Source organism: Elephantulus edwardii, unplaced genomic scaffold, assembly GCF_000299155.1.
Source record: "Elephantulus edwardii isolate Elephantulus edwardi_28Jun2011 unplaced genomic scaffold, EleEdw1.0 scaffold00091, whole genome shotgun sequence".
Lineage (NCBI taxonomy): Eukaryota > Metazoa > Chordata > Mammalia > Macroscelidea > Macroscelididae > Elephantulus > Elephantulus edwardii.
Genome location: NW_006399841.1, coordinates 5,627,145 through 5,642,600, shown reverse-complemented (window position 1 = coordinate 5,642,600; position 15,456 = coordinate 5,627,145). Strand labels below are relative to the sequence as shown.

The window sequence follows — 15,456 nt, the reverse complement described above, 5'->3', positions numbered from 1 at the left end:
GTAACTGTAATCGTTAGAGAAACCAAAATCCTGTGATCTTATAGAAACAAATGAAATTAGTATTTTTTTTTAATCCTTAAGGGGAGCTCTGGTGGTCTAGTGGCAAGAAGCTGCACTGCAATCCCAGAGGCGCACGGTTCAAATCCACCAGATGCTCTGCCAGGGAAGGGGGGACAATCTCCTCCCGTACCAGTCAGATCTGATTTGACGGTACACACACACAAAAATAATAAAATAAAAAAATTATAAAAATCACAAAATAAAACAAATTCATTTATCTGCTAATTTGGTGAGTGGTATAATCAGGCTCTACCAGCGGCTGTAATTGATTCTGTTTGCGTCAAACGGATTCTGAGCATAGTGGACTGTGGTGGTTTTCGAGAGAGATCACAGATTCTTGGATATGCTTCCCCACAAGAAACAGAACTTGACTCCCTTCACATTAAGTTTAAGATAGAGAACTCCAGCTGAGTAGGTGAGGAGCTTCACTATTAACCAAAAGACAAGTGGTTCGAATCTACCAGCTGCTCCATGAAAGAAAGACTGGCCCTCTCCCCTCATGTGATTCACGGCCTCTGAAAACCACTGCAGGTTCAGCTATGAGTGGACTTTAACTGACAGCAATGAGCTGAGGTGGTTTTTGTTTTTTTCCTGCTCCACGCGAGAAGGATGGGCATTCTCCTCCGGTGTGATTTACTGCCCCTGAAAACCCCCTGGAGGGTCAGCGATGGGTCAGTCCCAACTCAACGGTAAACAACAACAAACCTATACTTAAATGCATGTAGTGAAGAGAATACATCAGAAGCGATGTCACAGCATTTCTGAGTGTTTCTGGGTGTGTGAAATCAGCTGTGACTCATAGCGACCCTACGAGTAAGAGAACAAAACCCTGTCTGATCTTATGCCTTCCTCAAAACCCTGTCTGGCAATCCCAGAGGTGTGTGGTTCAAATCCACCAGATAGATGCTCTGCTGAAGAAGAGGGAGCAATCGCCTCCTGTACCAGTCAGATCCAATTTGACGGTACACACATAAAAAGAGTAAATAAGTTAAAAAAACCCCAACAAAACAAAAAACCCTGTCTGTCTGATCCTATGCCTTCCTCATAGTTGTGTGCATAATCTGGTAGCTTCAGGTACTGTATCAATCCATCTCACCGAGGGTCTCCCTCTCTCTCACCAATCCTCTGCTTTTCCAAGCACGATGCCTTTCTCTAGGGACCAGTTCCTCCTGATTTCCTGAGCTTAGGTAATACAAAATCTACAGCGTCCGTTCTGGAGTTGCCCTCTTCCTCATGCATCATTCACCATGAGGAGTAGTGTCCGCCATCGGTCTGATGGACAGGCCACACAGCAAGAACGGAAGGGTGTTGCCAACAGCTAGGCGTACGTGTATGTGCCAGCAGCTCCTCCAGTCCCCAGACCCTTCATGCTAGACGAATTTCAAGGGCTTGGTAGCTTGTCACGTATACTCTTTAAGCAAAATGCAAATATGTTAGAAATCAGTGGCAATGTGGGAAAATATTATATTTGACAAGGAAGAAAAACAAAAACACAACAACCCACTTCTCAACATTTCCTGAGTCAAACAGAATTCAAAACGGACATGTTTGGAAATGAATGATAATAAAAACATCACATGCCAAAGTTGATGAGATGTAGCAGTCAATTAAAAAAAAAAGTCTCATTACTACTTTAAACTACTACTAGAAAAGAATGCCTACGTGAAACTATTGAGCTTCAGAGAACAGAAAGATATAAAAAGGAAAAGTGCTCTGAAGCAGCAGAGAAACACACGAGCCAGACCTCGAGAGCTGTCACTGTCATTTCTGCAGAGCTCAAACCCGTAAGAAAAGGATAATGAGAGATATTTTAACAAGACACCTGCTAATTTAAGTGAAATGGAAAAAACACTAAGAGTGCTTGTTTAGATCCTATTTTTTTCTATAGATTTAAAATGTTTCATAACAAGAATCTTAAATCTAACACTTGTGCTTAAAATTGAGAGTATAGTCTACTTTAAAAAAAATTCCTACTATTTATAAGCAAAAAAAAAAAATCTTTGTTTTTCAACTTCAAAACCCAGGTGACTGAGCAGAAAAACTGTGGGTTATGTGTTGTGTTTTTTTTCTTCTTTGAAGCCCACAGCAGAGACAGGAAACCCCACCTGGTGCATAAGGTAGCTCAGAATGTCCCCATGTGAGAGGGGTGTGCAGGTGGGGCGTGGGGCTAGGAAATGGCCCATCTTTCTCCTGCAGAGCTGCTGGGAGAGCTGAGCTGCTCACTTTTGAGGTTACAGACTGTGCAGTTCCTCACCACTAAGCCTCTGGCGGCCTTGTGGTAAGAAGCTGCACTGCAATCTCAAAGCCACACGGTTCAAATCCACCAGACGCTCCTCAGGAAAAAGATGGCCCATCTCCTATGCTATTTACTGCCTCTGAAAATGAGTCAGTTCTGACTCACGGCACACAAGAAGTCATGGGAGTTCCGTGTGTGTGTGTGTGTGTGTGTGTGTGTGTGTGTGTGTGACTGTTTTTATGTTCCTCTCTACTCCTTCCAGAGAGCCCTGGTGGCACAGTGTCACGGCAGTCACTTGCCCCTGAAGAAAAGGCCAGCACTGGCCCACAGCTCACGTTTGCCCTGCCCTGCTCAGCTCTGACTCTCCACCAGCTGCTGGCAATTCTGACTCACATCACCCGTGTGCTTCAGTACCCAGCAGGTGGAGTCCCTGGGAGCAGACCACCAGGTCAGCCTTGGGAAGAAATTCCGGCTGTACTTGCACCTACAACCTCTTGGTTGCGAGCCAAGTACATTAAACATTTGCACCACCTAGGGATTCCTTTCATTTTCATAAGATGTACTATTGATACATATTTTATGCGGACACACATTTCTTGCTTTTATTATTTATTAAATGATATGAGTGACTGATATCTATATAGCCATATCTGTATCTCATAGCTGACCCTCCAGCAGGTTTTCAGAGGCAGTAAATCACCTGGGAGAAAACTGCCCATTTTTCTCCTGCAGAGAGAACAGCTGGCAGATTCGAACCGTGTGCCTTTGGATTAGCAGTGCAGTTGCTTACCACTAAAGCCACCAGCTGTTGTGTGCTGTTGAGTTGGAAATGACCCATAGCTGACTCTCCAGTGAGCCTTCAGAGGGAGTAAAGCCCATCAGAGAAGACTGCCAATCCTTCCCCATCAGAGCAGCTGGTGGATCGGAACTGCATGCCTTAAGGGTGGCAGCACAGATCCTAACCACTAGGCTACCAGGGCTCCCCCAAGCCATCAGAGTTCCCTTTATATGTATGTGTGTGTGTGTGTGATTTTTATGTTTTTTTTCTAATGACTAGGGAGGATAGAAGAATTGATGCCTTTGAGCTGTGTGTTGGAGAAGAGTACTGAATATACCATGGACTGCTAGGAGAACAAACAAGTTCGTCCTGTGGAGGGTGAAGCCAGGCTGCTCCTTGGAGGCAAGGATTCTGAGGCTTCATGTGACATACTTTGGACATGCTTCAAAGTGTTCTTGGAGAAGGACGTCATGCTTGGGAGGGTAGAGCGACAGCGCAGGAGAGGAAGACCCTTGATGAGATGGATTGATTCAGTGTCTGGGGTAACGGGGGTAGGTGTGTCTGAGACAGTAAGATTGGCACAGGATAGAGCAGGGTTTAGGGCTGTTGCATGTACATAGGGTCACTAAGAGTCACAGGAGACTCAACGGCACATAATAATAACAACAAAATACTTCCAAATAGCCAGTGGCACAGTGGTTAACTACTTAACTATTAACCAAAAGAGTCTCTGGAATAATCTCATCAGCCACTGCTCAGGAGACAGCGGAGACAGCCTATTTCAGTAAAGCCCACAGCCCTGGAGACGGTGTGGGACTGTCCACTCTGTCCCGTCAGCTCTCTGAGTGGCAGTGGACTCAAGGGCAGTGGGGTTCTGGTTATCCTCACAACACGAGGACGCCTGGAACCCCAGTTCACAAATCACTACACCAGGAGGGTGCCTGGCTCAGTCTCACTCTCACTCAAGTGGGGGCCAAGCGGTCCACTCAGATCTACCAGATGCCGCTCTGCACCCAACCTTTCAAACTGAGAGGCTCCAGGAAGAAAGTCACCTACAGGGATGTCAAAGGAGGTGCTGTCCAAGACCAGTCCCCGATGAACATGTATGGCTAAGTACAATTGATAACAGTGCATCTAAATTCCAAAATCAATCTCCATAATAGTCTATGTGTTTCCTACTGCCAAAGGGGCCCTTTAGAGTAGTGAGAGAAGATCTTCACCCTGAAACCCACAGCGTCCCTTTTCAGCAGGAAGTAGCTAAGAGAATACGCCGTCCCCTTTTCCTTATGACTCAGGGTGAAGTCTCTCTCAGGGAGGAGTGATAGGGAATGGCAAAGGATACACTGACAAAGGAGATTAATCAGGACTGGCTTTGACAAGCACTATGGCAATTGGACAATTAAAACAGACTTTCAAGGGGGGGGGGAAGAAGAATGAACTGGGGAGGAGGGTAGAGAAAATAGTGCAACAATGAATGAATGAAAACTCATAATCTCTGTATATGTTCATTAAAACTAATAAAATTTAATAATTTAAAAAAAAAGACCAGTCCCCGCTCCCACCCAGGGCCTGTACAAAGCACCCACCTTTCGGATAACGTCCCGTATAGCAAAGTATTTCTCTGTGAGGTCGCCGGCCTCGCTCAGTGGGGCATCGTAGTCGTAGCTGGTGGGCTGCGGTGCATACGGCATGTTTGCCCCTGAAAGAGACAAAAGCCCGTGCCTCTAGTTACCACCAGACGCCCTGCCCCTTTGAGGTCCTTGAGTTCAGCTCTATGGGACAAGGAAACAAAATTGAAAGCACATTAGAACGCACTGTCAAGGGTCACAGACGCAGCGGTCAGGAGAGGCAAGGTTTTGAGCAGATTGTTCCTTCCAGGTGCCACCTGCCAACAGAGGTGACAAAGCACGTTCATGATCCACTCAGTCAGTGGAAGTTCACAGCTCCAATCCCAGCTGACGTCGCCCCCAGGGACAAAGCCGAGAGTCAGGGTTCCCACAGAACACATGCAACAAGGCACAGCTGGAAAGGGCCACAAGGACGTGACCCACATCACTGACCGGGCGCTCTCATGACCTCAGGCTGGATGCAGAGACACCGTGGGAGAGACACCAGGTGGGCCCAGGAGTGACAGAAAACCAGGGAGGGTTTACCAGAAAAGCCAAGGAGCGGACAGATGCACATCAGCCCACAGAAAGACAAACATGAAGGCTTCTGTGGTGCCTCCAAGGAGTTCCTGGATGGTGCACTGGTTAACATGTTCGGCGACTAACCAGAAGGTTAAGGGTTGGAGTCTACCCAGAGGCATCTCAGAAGAAGGGCAGGTGATTTAACTGGAAAAACTCAGGTAGACCTGTGTGGTGTTACTCAGGAGACTACCTGATACAGGCCATGGTCTCTGCAAATACTTGCTATGCATCTGAGAGCCGGACAATGACTAGGGATGATAGAAGAAGAGTTGATGCCTTTGAGCTGTGGTGCTGGAGAAGAGTATTGAGAATACCATGGACTGCTAGGAAAACAACCAGATTTGTCCTGGAAAGGGTTAAACTGGGTGGCTCCTTGGAGGCAAGGATTTGACATACTGTGGACATGTTGCAAGGCGTGGTCAGTCCTTGGAAAAGGATGTCGTGCTTGGGCAGGTGGAAGGTCAGCCAGGAGAGGAAGATCCTCTATGAGGTGGACTGATTCAGTGACTGGGGTAATGGGGGTGGGTGTGTTGGAGACAGTGCGATTGGCACAGGACAGAGACAGAGCAGGGTTTAGGGATGTTGTACAAAGGGTCGTTATGAGTAGCAAGCGACTCAATGGCACATAACAACAACAACAACAAAACCTGTGTGGAGCACAGCTGTATGCTGACACGCATGGTGTCACCCCAAGTCAGACCTGACCAGTTAACGTCTACAAAGAGCACAGATGATACGTGTGCCTTTCAAATCCTCCTTCTACATCAAGGTGCTCACTCAGGCCCCAGCTTCTGCCGTGGGGTTACCGGCTGCTGGAGGCTCCCAGGTACTTCTCTCCCTGGACACTGCTCTCTGCTAAGCTGCCGCACCCTTTCGAGTTGGCTCACATCCAACCACAGCCTAACGTGGGCACAGAAAAACCCAGTCCTCTTGTCTCAGTCATCACAGCTCCAGAGCTCCCCCTAGCACCAAGTGATGTCACCTCAGAGGCTGCATCACAACTCAGCACCTCTCTCTGCCCCATCCTGGCTCCTATAATTTCTTAGTGTTGCTTCTGAGAGCAGCCACCCATCAGTTTCCTGTGTGGGAGTCGTGGTGTATGCTTCCCAGAGCACTCGCCGTGTAACACAGACCAATGAACAGTGGCCATATTGGATACACAAAACCCCAAAAGTCCTCACAGTCATTGTCCAAGCGACAGAGTCTAGACCAGAAACTCCACATTGTCACAGAGGACATTCGCTGACTCTTTTTTTAAAAATTTTTATTATTTTGTGTGTATGTGCACCATCAAATCAGATGTGACTGGTACAGGAGGAGATTGTTCCTCCTTCTCCAGCAAAGCATCTGGTGGATTTGAACCACACACCTCTGGGATTGCAGTGTAGCTTCTTGCCACTAGGCCACCAGAGCTTGCCGACATTCGCTGACTCTACGTCAGTGTTAAAAGCTTACTCACTCAGAAGGGTCGCATGTCAGCGTGTGACTTTACAGGTTCTTGTTTGTCCTCCAGGGGTTCTGTTTTAGCATCTCTGGATGGGACCGGATACTCCACCTCTGACAGGTGGTACTGGTGCGTGGAGTAGTCAGGCCCCGTTCTTTTATTCTTCAAGAGCAATCGTGCACACAAGCGTGCAACAGGGAATTCTTTGAAGGCTAATCTCACAGGCAACCTAACTTTCAAGTATAGAGCATGGCAATGGGGTCACACCAGGTTGATCTCAGCAAGGGAGGAGACGGCAGACAAGCCAGGTCAGGGAGCAGTCAGTTCACGCACAAAAGACTCTCGTTCTATTTTCAATTTGTACAGGCTTGGAATTCTGCTTCCATGAACATTAGAGACAGGAAATGCCTACAGAGCAGTTTAACTCTGTAACAGAGAGTGGTTTGCAATACTCGGGATTGACTTAATGGCAACTAAAAGCAACATACATAGAACAAAGACGTTTGCCACTTCAAGATGTCTTTACGTGCACAATTCAGCGACATTAATGGTGCTCATCCCACTGTACAATCACCACCACTATCCATTTCCAAGTCCCTCCTGCTAACTAGGGGCCAAGCTTCATGGGTGGTTCACATCTACCAGTGGCTCTGCAGGACAAAGATGGGCAATATTCTCCTATATACAGAATACATAGAGTCTCAAAAACCAAAGGCAGGGGAGCTCTGGTGGCCTAGTAGCAAGAAGCTGCACTGCAGTCCCTGAGGTGAGCAGTTCGAATCCACCAGATGCTTTGCTGGAGAAGGAGGGGCAATCTCCTCCTGTACCAGTCAGATCCGATTTGAGGGTACACACACACACACAAAAAAAAAAATAATAAAATAAATTAAAAAAAAACAATACCAAACACAACCAAAGGCAAGGTCAGATACAAGTTGGTTCTAATGCAACAGCATCAAGTTGCTTTTGTTTTGCTTTACCAGAAGCTCAATGTCAAATTCCCCCAGCCCAGTGAAGACCACTTTCTATTACTGCTCTTCACAAAAGCTCCATCCTGAAAGCCTGGCCTGGTGAACTGGTCCAGTCACCTTGCCCTCCCATCTCACTCGTCAGAGACACAGTCTGATAGCAAACAGGGTACCTGCCTCCGGGAACACAGAGATCAAAACAACATAAAAGAAAATGCTATTATTACCCTTTGCTTCAAGGTCACCTTCCTGGCCGTGGTCCCTCCTCTCCATGTGGCACTGACTGTTTCCCACACAGCTCCCTCCACACTAGACGTGTGCACCCCAGGGGAGAGGCGGTGCCTCATTCACCCAAGTCTCCACCAGAGCCAGGCGCAGACAAGTAGCCCCGTGTGTGAACAGAGCTGACCAACCAGCGTGCTTTCTGGAAACAAACTCAACAAGCCAAAGGAACCAAGACTGGGGAGCCTACCAGTGGCTAAACGGATTGGAAAGCTCCATCTCTGCTTCCGGTGAACTGGTAGAACGTGTCTGTGGATGCTTCCCAACCACCACAGGGCAGCATTAAAGAGAAAAGGTGCAAATTTCAGCTTCTGTGGGTTGCGTTAGGGTGCATAAGGTAGAAAGGCAAAGGAAGTGGCCAAGACCTACCTCACCTCACCACCCCGTCACTTTTCCTTTTTGGGAGAACAGCCTTGATGACCAGGAAGCCATCGTGCAAGGGGGACACATACATGCAGAGAATGCACGCACACACACACACACCCCTACAATCTTGTGCACCACAAGAGGCTCATCTACTTGGGCAGGATTGGTAATAAGCTCCCCTCCAGCTGTTCTGTTCTGTCACAGTTACACCTTGGAGCTCCACAGCGTGCAGCCCAGTCCACCATAATAAATTAGTGAACATCACAATAAAACGACTCACAATTTTGTTTGTTTCCAAGCACATTTGAAAGGGAGCTCTGGTGGTCTAGTGGAAAGCCGTTGCAAACCACAAAGGTAAGTGATTCAATAAGTGTTTTGGAATTCCCATTGTTCATGATGTTATTCCTACGATATTATGGTCCACATGGTCAAATGCCTCTGCACGGTTGATGAAACACAGACAGACACATTTCTAGTATTGTTTGCTTTCAGTCAAGATCCATCTGATATTGTCAATAATCCTTACTCCACCTCCTCTTCTAAATCCAGCTTGAATTGCTGGCAGTTCTCTGGCAGTGTAGTGCTGCTGGTTTTTTGGTGGTTGTTGTGTTGTTGTTGTTGTTGTTGTGAGGTGCCGTCAAGTCAAGTATGACTCATAGTAATCTTATGAACAAAAGATCTGAACCCTGTTCTGTCCTGCGCCATCCTCACACTTCCTGACACACTAGAGCCCACTGCAGCAGTCACCGTGTCAGTCTGCCTGGTTGAGGGTCTTCCTCTTTTTTGCTGACCCTCCACCCTTCCCAGCACCATGTCCCTCTCCAAGGAATAGCCCCTCCTAGCAACATGCCCAGAGTATGTGTGGTGAAGCCTCATCATTCTAGCGTCCAAGAGCACTCTGGCTGCACCCTCTCTAAGACACATCCATTTGTTCTCCTGGCCGTCCATGGGATGTTCAGTGCTCTTGTCCAACACCACCGCTCAAAGGCATCAATTCTTCTTCAGTTATCCGTATTTAATGTCTGGCTCTCAAATGCATAGCAAGTAACAGGAAAGACTATGGTCTTAATCTGACACACCTTAGTCTTCAAACTGATACCATTGCTCCTCAGTAATTTGGAGAGGTCCCTAACTGCAGATTTTCCCAGTACAATGTGTATCCTTATTTCCTGACTGCTGGTATTGTATTAAGGGTGTTAATTGTAGATCCAAGCAAGATGAAGCTGTTGACAGTTTTAATCTCCTCTCCATCTGTCATGATGCTGCCTACCAGTCCAGTGGTAAGAATCTTTGTTTTCTTGACATTGAGAGGTAGTGTTGCAAGCATTTAAAAATTATCTGTAGAAAGATTTTGTGTGTGATATTAATGATAATCCTCAATAATTTCCACATTCTCTCAATCATCATTGTTTCGAATGGACACAAATATGAATCTCTTCTGATTGCTTAGCTAGGTCTTCCAAATCTCTGGGCACAGACTAGTGAGTATTTCCAGCCCTGCACTGTTTGTTGAAACATCTCAATTGGTATTCTGTCAATTCCTGGAGCCTTGTTTTCTGCCAGTGCCTCCAAGTGCTTGGACTTTGAAAAGAAGGTGGAAAGATTAAACAGTCGTTGTATCCAAAAGAACTGGTCAGCATCCAGTCATTTCAGATGGTAGCATATGGTCAAGAACTGATGGTATTGAAGGGGAAAGTCTTGCAGAAAAGGGACGGAACTCCCTCCCTGAAAGATTTGGAGGGAAGGCCCATAGGCAATTCTTCTATAATAAAAAAGTTAGGAAAATAGACAAACAAAAGGTGGAAAATAAAAATTGTAGGTACAATTCCAAGATCAACCACCAGAAAGATTCTAGTATATTCTAACTCTCAACAACTTTCCACTGAGTTTCTAACACTATAAATCTTTACAAGAAGGGGAGCTCTGGTAGCCTAGTGGCAAGAAGCTGCACTGCAATCCCAGAGATATGTGGTTCGAATCCATTAGATGCTCTGCAGGAGAAGGAGGGGCCATCTCCTCCTGTACCAGTCAGATCCAATTTGACGGTACATGCACAGAGAAAATAATAAAATAAAAATTTAAAAAAGAAAATCTTTACAAGAGAAGAAATCTAGTGTTCTCCCCTTAGCAGCTGGTGGATTTGAACCATTGACCTTTCAGTTAGCGTAACACATAGAGCACTAAAGCTACCAGAGCTCATCAAATGTCTGCAAGTAGATGTTAAATTGCTCTTACCATTCCAAAAGCCAAAATTGGTCCCCCCTATGAACATGTACCTACAAGAAAAAAAGAGAACACTTAGTAGTACTTCCTGTGAACTCCCCACTCGTCAGGGCACCCTCCACTCAGGCCCTTAGTACTTACATGTTCACATTCATCCCAAGGGCCAGCAAGTTATAGAGTGAGGAGGTCACAGCCTGAGTAGAGACTCTCGAATGCTCTGCACCCCAGTGGTCTAACCAGCCAGTGTAGAATTCAGAATTGACCTACAAAGAGAAAAGGATGTGGACATCAGAATGGACCAAAGACACGGCACTGAGGGTGCGCCTATGACACCAGCTACACAGTGGAAAAGCACTCGAGGCCAGAGCTGGGGACGGTAAGGACTCCCAGAGGTGACTTCCCCGCTCCCGCCCCAGGCACCACCCTGTCAACTGCTCCAAGGTGCTACTATCTTGCTCACACATTACCAGTGTTCCTGAAAAGCTCCCAAAATCCAAATTCTGTTCACCACATTAAGAATTGATTAGCCTTACTGCTTCATGAAAGAATTAATGTTAATAAAGGTTTTTATATAACCTTTGAGAAAGATTCTTCATAAAAGAGTCAACTCCAATTTCACCCTTTTCTGATTTAAGATGTGATAGACTCATACACTCAAGCTACACAAGCTACTCTCCTCACTACCATCAAATTCAATGGACTCATACCTAACCCTCCAGTGGGTTTTTGGAGACTGTAACCTGCAGGGGAGGAGACTTCTCACCTTTCTTCCACAGAGCTGCTGATGGGTTTGAACCACCGGAGTGGTGTTGCCCTGTGGTTAAGCAGCACGACTCCCTGTGGACTACGGGCCAGAGCTCCCTAAACTGCACAGTTGTTATTGATGGCCTTTGAGTCAAGCACGACTCATAGTGACCATGAACAAAAGACCTGAAGCCCCTCTACAATCATCGCCATTTATCAAAGTTCATAGTTTCCGGAGGCAAGTTATTTAGGAAGTGGCTTCCAAAGACTGTGAGTTTCTTTTGGTTCTAACTTTGCCAAATCCTTGACCTTGCTGTTGTTATTATGTGCTCCGTGTCCCTTGTGATTCATAGCGACCCTACGTACAACAGCCCTAAACCGTGCTCTGTCCTGTGCCAATCACACTGTCTCCAACACACCCATCCCGATTACCCCAGTCACTGAATCAACCTACCTCATAGAAGGCCTTCCCCTCCTGCACTGTCCCTCTCCAAGGACCTGTCCCTCCTTACAACATGTCCAAAGTACGTCAGACGAAGCCTCAGAATCCTTGCCTCCAAGGAGCAGCCCGGTTTGACCCTCTCCAGGATGAATCTGTTTGTTTTCTTGGCAGTCCAGGGTACTCTCAATACTCTTCTCCAGAACCACAGCTCAAAGGTGTCAATTCTCCTTCTATCCTTCCTAGTCACTGTCCAACTCTCTGATGCATAACAAGTGATAGCAAAGACCATGGCCTGTATCAGATGCACCTTAGTCTCCAGAGTGATGGAAAAATTAATTAACCTGGGCAGCTCAAGGGGCCTTCTGTCTCAGGCTGTGGGAGGTCAATCTGGAGCCAGGCTTGGACACCGGCTCTGCAGTGGTGCACCCAGCACAGAGGGGCCAGGCCCGGAAGGGGCTGCATGAGGTCTCCGTGGAGGTAGGGCAGTCAGAAGAGTGCCGGTGGTGCAGTGGGGAAAGCCCGCAGCTGCAACAAAAAGGTCTGTGGATTGAACTCACAGGTCTCTCTGTGGGAAGTTGCCGTAACAACTACAGCCTTGAGTCCTGTACAGAGCAATTCTCCTCTGATTTGATTGACATGATTGAAACTGAGACTTGATGGCAGTAGATTTGTTCTGGGTGGTGGTGGTGGTTGTTGTTGTTGCTGTTTGGCTTGGGACAACCAGATCTGTTATGAGAACATATGTGACCAAACCCCTTAAAGGGGCCAAGCTACAACAATACCAACTACTGCAGTTGTAGACAGAGCGCTGGGGGTGCCATTCCTAGTGTGTTGAGCTTCTCATCAAAGGCAGCATCTCTCTGGTGGTTCAAATCCACCAGCGGCTCCTCTGGAGAGAGATGGGACTTTACAGCCTCAGAAACTCAATGGAAAGTAAGTCCTGAGGAGTTAGTTTCAACTTGAAAATCATCAGCTGAACAGAACTGAATTACTGCTGCAGAGGACAAGCAGAGTGATGGACAGACAGACTACCCATGCCTGCCTGGGCCTCCCCACCGCCTAGCAATCCACACGGCAGACCATAAAGCCCTGAAGCCCTGTGTGGCCAGCAAGCTCACAGCGTCAGCATCGCCGGTTTGCCTGTTGCAATGAAGGATCTCAGGCCCCAGCCCAGACCCAGCGGTCCAGAGTTAGCCTGTTAATGAGATTCACCAGCTGATTTATAAACACACACGAGATGGGGCAGCTCAGTCACAAAAGGTGTCTGGGGACACAGGCCTGAACTCAGGGCCTGACACTGGCTAAACGGCCCTGGAAAAGTGATACAGGCTCCGTGAGCCTTGGTGAGCTGGTGACAACCATGTCGTTCCTCAAAGCTGCCACAGAGCTAAACTTGATGAGGTATGCAAGACACAGAGCCTAGCATGCGACAGAACTTTCACACTGGTCCCCATTCTGTCCCTCTCTGTCTGGGGCCTCATTGTTAAATACATGTTATCACTCACATCTCCAGATGCTCTAAATTCAAACAAGTCTGTTAGATTCTTGATCCAAAGCTGAGAGACCAAGGCTCTATTCCCAGCTTGCTACTGTATGGACCCCCCCCCACCCCAGCAGCTGTTACAAAGCGACTATCAGCTAAGGGTCCCCCTACTCTTCAAGTCCACTCTTACCAAGGGTCCTCTCGGCTCAAACTTCCTCTGGACTTGGATAGCAGCTGTGATATTGGCACCTACAAATTCCAAGAGAGAGAAGAACTATCAGTCGTGGGAATGACAAGACGTTATACAAATGGAGCCCTTTGGGGGACTTGAACCTGCATCCCAGACCAGACTTTGTCCCTTCCATCGATGGGTGTCTGGGGACCACAGGATATTGCTTCCTCCCCACAGGTCCTGACTGCACTGTGTCACGGTTCACTCCACAGGCCCGCCTTCTTCACCTGCATTTCCTTGGGGGTCTGCACCTGCTCACTCTCTTCATCTCTCAGGTGGACATCTGGTAGACCTGACTGGACCAAACACTCACTGCAGGAGGGGCTGGCTCTGAAGACACCCCCTTGTAATCTCCACAGTGTCACGGATAAAAAGGTGTCAAACATTTGCCAATTAATTGGCAAATCAAAAGGATGAGGGTGGTCTGTGTTTTTTTCCTAACTAATGTGGTAGACCGTGAACTCTAACGTGTAAGTCATCAGCCATCCCAGACCACTCTTAATTTTTCCTTCTGAAATATTCCATTTGGGCAACGCCTATGACATGTCTTCCCACCCACGTCTTCTACTCCTTCTTCCTCTAAAAAGAAACAGAATTTCCTCCACAGAGGGGTCAAGAGCTGCCTTAAGTCTGTGTCTTAAGCATAGACAGTGTCCATACTCATTAGAGCACAGGCTTCTGGGTCTAACTGTCACAATGCTATGCCCACAGCAGGTGGACCGGAGTGGAAACCACACAGCCAAGACCCTATAAATAACTCTAAGCTCTCCGGTCGGGCTCTGGAATGTCTGTAAGAACAGCGTTCAGGAGAGAATGTGCCGAAGGTGGAGACCAAGAAAGAGCAGACTTCATCTACTCTGTGACAGTATTTCTCACTAGGAAGCATCAAGTGAGTGTCAAGGGATGATGTCTGTTCTCCCAAAAGATATGTTAAAGTCCTAACCCAAGTACCTACAATTGTGACCTTGTTTGGAGAACTGTCTGTGCAGCTGTGATAGGTTAGGTTAACATAAGATCGATCAGACTGGAGTATGGTCCTAAACAAGCATGAATGGTGCCCTCGTAAAAACAAAAGACTAGATACGGAGAAACACAGGAGAGATGCCACGTGGAGATGGAGGTGTAGTCCGCAGCCAGGCTGCCCTGAGCTGAGGAATGTCTAGGGGTATTTGAAACCGAAGAGACAAGGAAGGAACTTTCCCTGGAGCTTCCAGAGAAAGCACAGCCCTGCTGATGTCCTAATTTGGGGCTTCTAGCCTTCTGACCTCTATATAGTGGTTCAAATCCATCAGTGGCTCTATGGATCTCCTCCCCTGAGATTTACACCCTCAAAAACCTCACGAAGGTCAATTATGAGTCAGTTCCAACTTGACAGCAGTTAACTTTTTTAGCTGAGAGACTTCAGACATGTGAGGCAATAATGAAGCCATCTAATTCCTGGTACCTCTTACAGCAGCCTTAGGGCCCTTCTGGAATCCCTGGGGGTGTAATCAGCATGCAGGACTGCTAAACAGAAGGTTGGGGGTTCAAGTTTGCCCAGAGGTATAATGATCTATGTCTGAGAAAAAGCCACTGAAATCTCTAAGCTCTACTCTGACCCACAGGGAGCTGCCCACCCATCAGGGTCTGCTTGACGGGAACCGAGGGCAGAGAGACACTCAGACACATTTCTCCCACACGGATGAATGAAGCTGGCCAGGGCCCCAGGCTGAGGGCGCAACGACGTCCGTTCCTCAGCCCACCTGTGTGTAACACTGTGTGAGCTCAACTCACACACAAACAAGGCTTAGCAACGCCAACTCACAATAACCTTCGACTTGCTCCCACAGCAGAAAAAGGGTGTGCGTTCTTTCATGACTGGTGGGAAGAGTGCCCGTCCCGGGGAAACCAGCAGCCACTTCCTCTGCAGCTCTCTGCAGATGAGCAATGTCATCACTCATGGTACAGAGGTACCATGGACCACCACCCAGAAGTACACGGCCCACTTACAGTGAGCTTTCTCTCTTTTT

General features: G+C 47.4%; 1 protein-coding gene across 1 annotated transcript in view; it reads right to left on the bottom strand.

Moving 5' to 3' along the window:
* GLB1 (galactosidase, beta 1) overlaps positions 1–15,456 on the bottom strand; it is a 77,041-nt gene that overhangs the window by 40,290 nt on the left and 21,295 nt on the right. The window contains exons 7-10 of the mRNA XM_006890662.1: positions 13,406–13,464; positions 10,688–10,809; positions 10,559–10,599; positions 4,661–4,773 (exon numbers count right to left, since the gene is read on the bottom strand). Coding sequence (XP_006890724.1) covers positions 4,661–4,773; positions 10,559–10,599; positions 10,688–10,809; positions 13,406–13,464 — 335 coding nt within the window. The remainder of the gene's footprint in view (positions 1–4,660; positions 4,774–10,558; positions 10,600–10,687; positions 10,810–13,405; positions 13,465–15,456) is intronic.